This window comes from Olea europaea, chromosome 2, assembly GCF_002742605.1.
Source record: "Olea europaea var. sylvestris chromosome 2, O_europaea_v1, whole genome shotgun sequence".
NCBI classification, from domain to species: Eukaryota; Viridiplantae; Streptophyta; class Magnoliopsida; order Lamiales; family Oleaceae; genus Olea; species Olea europaea.
The window spans coordinates 30142994-30150429 of NC_036238.1; the positions used below are offsets into that span (position 1 = coordinate 30142994).

General features: G+C 31.3%; 1 protein-coding gene across 1 annotated transcript; it reads left to right on the forward strand.

Annotated features, from left to right (window-relative positions):
• The first annotated feature begins 5412 nt into the window (after window positions 1-5412).
• Window positions 5413-6784, forward strand: LOC111370446 (putative methyltransferase DDB_G0268948). The gene is made up of 2 exons (XM_022992158.1): window positions 5413-5626; window positions 5856-6784. Exons 1-2 carry the CDS (start codon window positions 5477-5479, stop codon window positions 6498-6500), a joined length of 795 nt encoding a protein of 264 aa, XP_022847926.1. The 5' UTR covers window positions 5413-5476; the 3' UTR covers window positions 6501-6784.
• The last annotated feature ends 652 nt before the right edge of the window (window positions 6785-7436 follow it).

Consider the following 7436-nt stretch of genomic DNA (forward strand, 5'->3'; position numbering starts at 1 on the left):
TTGTAAATTCAAGCAAGCTTACAAATTCAATAAATATTTAATTTGACCATAAACAAGATATGAATGAGCTTAAGATACATTATTTTGGTAACTTGCTAGTAGAGTTCACGAGATATTGTTACACGACCATAGAACAAAGGTAAGTACTTAGAGTTTGAACAAGTAAATAAGTTTCATTAAACTATCTAAATGGATGATTGACTTGATTTCTCGATGAGTTTCAATACAATATTAAAGTTTGATTTGAACAACAAAAATATTAAGGTGTTTGCCAAAAGAATAATGATACTTGTATATAATGGATTTACATAAGGTTTATATATAGATGAGGTGTCAAAAAAATGATGGAATATATATATATATACTATCATATCTCACCACATCATATGTATATAAATCATTATGTACGTATAGCACAAACGTTGCAAAAACCTCTTGTCAAAATTCATTTTAACTTTTTAATTTCACCATTTAAAAATCTGATCATAAAATCCCGTGTTAATATAATTGATTACAATCGTATTATATACACTTTTACATCATGTATCTCATGGGAATCCTAGTATTGAATATAACACAAATAGAATTTTTTAAAACAACTTTAACAAGCTTAGAATTGTACTTTGATTTGTTCCCACTTGATGCTTTTTTTGGCAACATCACAAGTTTGGAATTAGAGGTGGACACGGTCCGGTTTGGATCGGTTCTAACGAGAACTGAACCGGACCCAAAATTTTCGGACATTTAGTTAGTGGAATCATCGGATTCAAATTTAGTTATGAAACTAAAGGTTCAATTCGATTTGATTCGGTTTTCAGGTTCCGTATTATAATTAAATTTTTTAATATTTACAAAGTTACATTAATTCAACTAAAGATATGTTCAATCTTAGCTCTTAAAATTAAAGTATTCCAATCTTATGTATCTTTTGCGTCTCTCTTTGTTGAGTTTTTAAAATCACAAGAAAAGAAAGATATCGAGCTCAAAATAATTAAGAGAGGCGTTGTCGAGTTTCAATTTGATTTCTTCAAAACGGTAGAAACAGTACTAAGGTAGAATAACAGATTTGGATAAAACTTAGGCTAATTTGATTAAGTTGGCTTTGAACTGAAAATTAGAAATAGAAAAATTAAATTTTTGGGATTGAGCTAAATTAACTAGTTAGCAAATTAATTTAGAAAAATAAAATACTTTAGCTTATTTAAAATAAATTAATTAAAAAAATAGGGAAATTCAGTTCTTAATCTAGAATCGAGAACTGAACTAAACCCATCGATTTTCGATTCAGATACCCGTTCGAGTATTTAAATTAAAAGAACTGCTCGATTCGATTCGAGAGTTTTATCCAGCCCTATTTGAAATACAAACATGTTAAACACGAGGAATTGTCAAACACAATAGACACACAAAGCAAGGTGTGACACTGGAAGTTATTAAAATATTTTGATATTTTTTTTTTTTTTTTTTTTTTTTTTTTTTTTTTTCTTTTTTTTTTTTTTTTTAATTAAGTAAAGATAACAGAAAATCGAGATATACAAGAATGAAATTTTCATTTATCAAGTGGTGGAGGTTATTTTCAATGACCCAAACATAGTAAAGTGAAGTAAACAATATTATTTGTGCTCCTGTTTTTAATTAAAACCAAAGTCGACAATTAATTTTAACCAAATATTGACTCACAGTTTTTCAGCTACATATTTTATCAAGTTTTATTAAAATTTACTAAAAATATAATCTCTATTAAATAGGGGCTATTTATATATTAAAGAAGAAAGATAGTTATAATCTTATTTTATATTGCTAAAACATATTCAGTGCTTCACTCCAACCATGTTTTGCTAATAACTGACATGTATAGGGTAGCATAGATAAGTAATAAAGTGATCTAAGAGCCTGAATTATCATTTTCACGAGGACTGCATGCTTATTATTAACTTTAACTGAAATAGCAAAATTGTATGGTGACTGTGATAGTAAATTTAAAGTCTATAAACAAACTAAATATAAAGCGTTAAACTAAACTACGAAGCGTTTATAAACATTTCTTAATTAAAATCACTAGGACCTCGAATTTCCCTATATTCTTCCATTTTAATATCAACCAAAGTAATTGTCAATACGTATTTAAACTCGACGATCAATTGTTTTATTTAATAATCTCTCTCAAGTAATGTTAAACATATTTCCACATATAACCCTATTATATTTGTTCGAAGAATGCGAATGTATGAAAATGGATTAAAGTTAAAAAGATCATGCAAAACATATTGGTATATTTATATTTTTTTGTCAAATTGTTACTACTTACTACAATTCCTATTCCTTCTCTCAAGAAAAAAGAATCACGAATTCACAAGGATGGATCCAGGATTAAATCCAAGATCGGGCTACAAATTTTCAAGCCAGGTTTATATGCGAATTTTATTTATTTGTTTGTTTTACAAAAAAAAAAAAAATGTCTACAAAAAAATTTCTTGGGCCTTGGGGGATTACAGCCCAGCCCAGTTACCCCTACATCCGTTCTTGCGAATTCATTCAATTATTGATCAAGTAATTAAACGCATTAATAACCTAACAATCAATCAAGCCAAACAAATATTTAACATCCAAGTAAAATTCATATTAAAATTTCAAAATATAATGTTATCGTCATCCTATTATCTAAAAAATTAGTCAAACATCATAAAATTACAAAAACGTGTTTGGAATAGTAAGATATCACCTGAATTTCAATTTATAGTTCCAAATCGTGCACGAATCACAATATTCCATGTAGAAGTTGACTTAAATTCGGCAATTTTTTATTTATTTATTATTATTATTATTATTTTTTATGGCGATATATTTTCTCTTCTCGTGTGCATGTAGTATAAACTCTGCAATCGCGTGGTCTAATGCTTTCGTTCCCGTTCAAGTTGGTCCCTAAATTTTCCTATTGGTTTACCTCAAGTCCCTTCCTATTTGCATTGTGAATCCTTCATCTTTCAATTATAAAATAATTTAATCCCCCATATTCCGTAATTTGTTCCTTTTTAGTTGTTATCAATCGATTACGTTTCCTTTCTTCATATATCATCCAGCATCAGATTTTTCTTAAAATAATCAATATACAATCAAAATTAAGTATCGAAGCAATACAAGTACTCCCCAAACGTCCATTTTCAATTGCCAATATATGTTAAACTTATCTCAAGTAATTAATTAGAGACTATATTCAACAAAATGGGGAATAAATCAGTCCTTTAAATTTAACTTGCTACGGGGAAATTTTTTTTCCTTTGAGAATTTTATTAACAGCCTATTTTCGATGAAAAAAAAAATAGAAAAAGTAGATTTTTTTCCAAATGTGTATTTACATATATTCCTCTAAATAGAACCGTTAATAATACACTACTATGTTTTATGGTTAAAGAGTTCAAAGTAACTTCTATACTATCAAATTAAATAAGTAGTTCTTTATTATTTTTTTTTTTCACGTTAAAGAAAATATTAACCTTTTAAAATATGTTTAAAAACTTGGCAGGAGTAATCCACAACGGGCTCCCCACAAAAGGTACTAGTCGTATGCATCATATCACTTAAGGGTCAATGATAGTCAAATGTTTGTTGAGAGTTCGAACGATGACAACATTTTGCCATTATTAGTAGAGATCATGCTATATGTACATAATTTTTTTTTTATTTAATCCTTGACCTACTACTCCCAAGAGAGGGTGTGGACCACATTTGGAGATTTTTATATTCACGTGGAGCTTGCGTGCGGGGAGAGGGGGGGGGGGGACAACTTTCAGTACAAATGAAATTGTCCCATTAGTAGTTTCTACTGCAATTTGCAACGATGATGATAGGAATTGGATTGAGAATAACAAAAAATATTAGTATGTAATTGAAAAGTAGCACGAGGAGTTGAAAAAAGTAAATTAGATAAAGATATGACGATAATAGTAATTTTTTTAAATAATATTAAACACTAATCCAACGATCTAATAGTATGGCTAGATTCATGACTGAATCGATTCTCACAACTATACATAAGTTAATATAATACGGTGGACGGATGAATGTCCTATAAGGGATGTTCTAAGCATACTCTCCTTGCAACGTGTAAGTAAATTCAAATTACAAAACCAATTTTGCTTTTGTTTTTATGATGCATGGTCCATTGAAATTTGTTGACAATGATAAGATGCCAAGTTCAAGTCTCCTATTTTTCTTTGGCAACTTAGTTCAAATTTTTTACAAACTCAAACTTTGTATAAATACCGATTCAACTTTTTCTTTTTTTAATAGTTTATGAAATGGTAGGGTCAAAATATTTTCAATGTCAAAACTCTTTTTATTAGTATGTAATTGAAGAGTAGCACGAGGAGTTGAAAAAAGTAAATTAGGTAAAGATATGACGATATTAGTAATTTTTTTAAATAATATTAAACACTAATCCAACGACCCGATAGTATGGCTAGATTCATGACTGAATCGATTCTCACAACTATACATAAGTTAATATAATACGGTGGACGGATGAATGTCCTATAAGGGATGTTCTAAGCATACTCTCCTTGCAACGTGTAAGTAAATTCAAATTACAAAACCAATTTTGCTTTTGTTTTTATGATGCATGGCCCATTGAAATTTGTTGACGACGATAAGATGCCAAGTTCAAGTCTCCTATTTTTCTTTGGCAACTTAGTTCAAATTGTTTACAAACTCAAACTTTGTATAAATACCCATTCAACTTTTTCTTTTTTTAATAGTTTATGAAATGGTAGGGTCAAAATATTTTCAACGTCAAAACTCTTTTTATGTCTTTTGTGTTTGTTGAAATTTGCAAACAAAATGTTGTAAGACTAGTTGACTAGCCGAAAAAATAAGGAAGGTTGGTTGGCTGAAGGCACTTTGATGCTTAAGTTAATTTTGTTTATGTAGAAAAATCTAAAATCAAGAAGAGTTTTAGTAAAATGTGTCCCCATGTGTATAATAGATTGGAGTTTCTGAATTAAGAAAATGAGTCAATAGGATCATTGTTCTTAGCCGAAATTCTATGTGCCGAGCAATTGAGATATTGAGTTTTACGTTTATAATTTTAAGTTTTATCGGCAGCTTTAGAAAAAGCATCGTCTACCTCAGTAACATGAAATGTGTGAAAATACATTATTAACTTTGAGTTCGATTTTAATCAGCTTTTTATAACTGAACCAAAGTGGAGCTATACGTTTTTGGCGAAAATAAAAATAATGCCAGAAAATAAAAAGACATTATTTTGTAAATCGAGGTAGGCCAATGCCGGAAGGGAAATTGAACACGCCCATCTCACGAGGGTTGGTCAAAATTGAAGAAGCTTCAGTGTTCATGCCTTTTTTCCTTGCATCCCAAGTAGAACCTATATATATATAATCCTCGTCGATCATTGAGATATATACATATACATATACACAGAGAGATAGAGAAAGAGAGAGAAGAGAGAGAGAGAGAGAAAATGGCAGATTTGTTTATTGAGCAGGCAAAGCAATATTCAGAGACAAGGCCCAGTTATCCACAGGAATTGTTCCAATTCATTGCATCAAAAACTCCATCTCACGATCTCGTTTGGGATGTTGGCACTGGAAGTGGCCAGGCTGCAGCATCTGTGAGTCTTTCTCCTCGAACTGCACAATTTTGAGCTAATTTTGTGTTTATCCGGGACTTAGGTTTTAAGCCCTAATCTCAATTACTCGATATGATAGTAAAAATCTCGATTTCATTGTGTATTGTTGTAGAAAAAGAGACATTTCAAGTGGGTTCAGAATTTATTTAAAGAATTATGACTCAGTTTAATTATATATCGACTTAATATGAACCTCTGTATTGTTTTTCAGTTAGCAAAGGTCTACAACAATGTGGTGGGCACAGACACAAGCCAAAAACAACTTGATTTTGCTGCCAAAATTCCAAATGTGAGATACCTTTGTACACCTCCCAAAATGTCCATTTCTGAGATTGAACACACCATTGCACTACAATCCAGTGTTGATTTAGTGACCATTGCTCAAGCCATGCACTGGTTTGATCTTCCCACTTTCTACCAACAAGTGAAATGGATACTGAAGAAACCCAATGGAGTAATTGCTGCTTGGTGCTACACTGTACCAGAAGTCGACCCACAGATCGACTCTGTGTTTGGAAGATTTTACTCCGTCGACAGTGGTCCGTATTGGGAACAAGAACGAGACTTCGTTGATCTTAAATACAGAACCATTGATTTTCCATTTGAGCCAGTTGATGGAGTCGATCATACTGGGCCATTTGAATTCAAGGCTGAGAAGTTAATGGATTTGGATGGATATTTTACATATATAAGATCATGGTCTGCCTACCAAACTGCCAAAGGAAAGGGTGTGGAGCTATTGACTGATGCTGTTTTAGAGGATTTTAAGGTTGCTTGGAATGCTGATGGGAAAAGCCAAAAGATTGTCACTTTTCCTGTTTATTTGAGGATTGGCAAAGTTGGGTTATCAAGTTGAAAGGCTAATCGTCTATCGTGAATAAAATTTGATAGACAATGGCATCTTTGTAATAATCAGTTAACTTCGATGAGTATTTCAATGCTCAAATAAAATAAGTTCCTAAACTTAGAAGTGGTGCCAACCAGATCTATACTCGATTGCAATGGCAGTGAACAGATTGTAAACATCTGTCTTTATCAAAGTGCTTCCTCTTCGTGCTGGTTTTATTATCCACCGAATTTTTACTATATGTACTCAACAAGCAGCCTCCCATATTTATTGAAAGGATTTTAATTATCTTACTCGACTGTCAATTTCACAATCAAGTCTTCATGACATTAAAAATCACGGTTACCTACACAGGTACAAAATATATAAAATGAAAAAAAAAAAAAATTGCTTAAAGAATTAAAGTCTTTGCATCCATTCTTTCACTGCACGATTGTTCTCTTGCTTCTCTTCGTTGTCCAGAAGTATATTTCGAACCAGGGTCATGCTTGTTTCGAGCTTTTTCAATTCCTTTTCTAAGCCCAATGCTAATCCAGATCTGGCTCAGAGCACAGAATCCGAACTTCAAAACAAGTCTTTTGACAAAGCTGAAGAGAATTTGCTCTGCTATGTTCAGTTATAATGCAAAAAACTAGACATCAGAAAATTCTGATTGACAAAGGCCTTCCCTCAAATGGAGAAAAACATTAGAACTATATAAACTTTCACTATATGATATTTATTAAGACTTTGGATAGCTAACTTCTGCAATTTGCAGTTTAACTGAAAAATTGACTAAGGAAGGTGAGGATTGGCAGATGCTTTTCATGTTAGGCAAGTGGAGCCTTGTTGATGTCAACTCTACACAAAGGAGGGACTGTAAGATAACAATGTCTAATAGAGGAGTCTTTTTTTATAATAATTTTGAGATCTTTTTTCCATTCTCATTGTCATATCAGCTTGAAG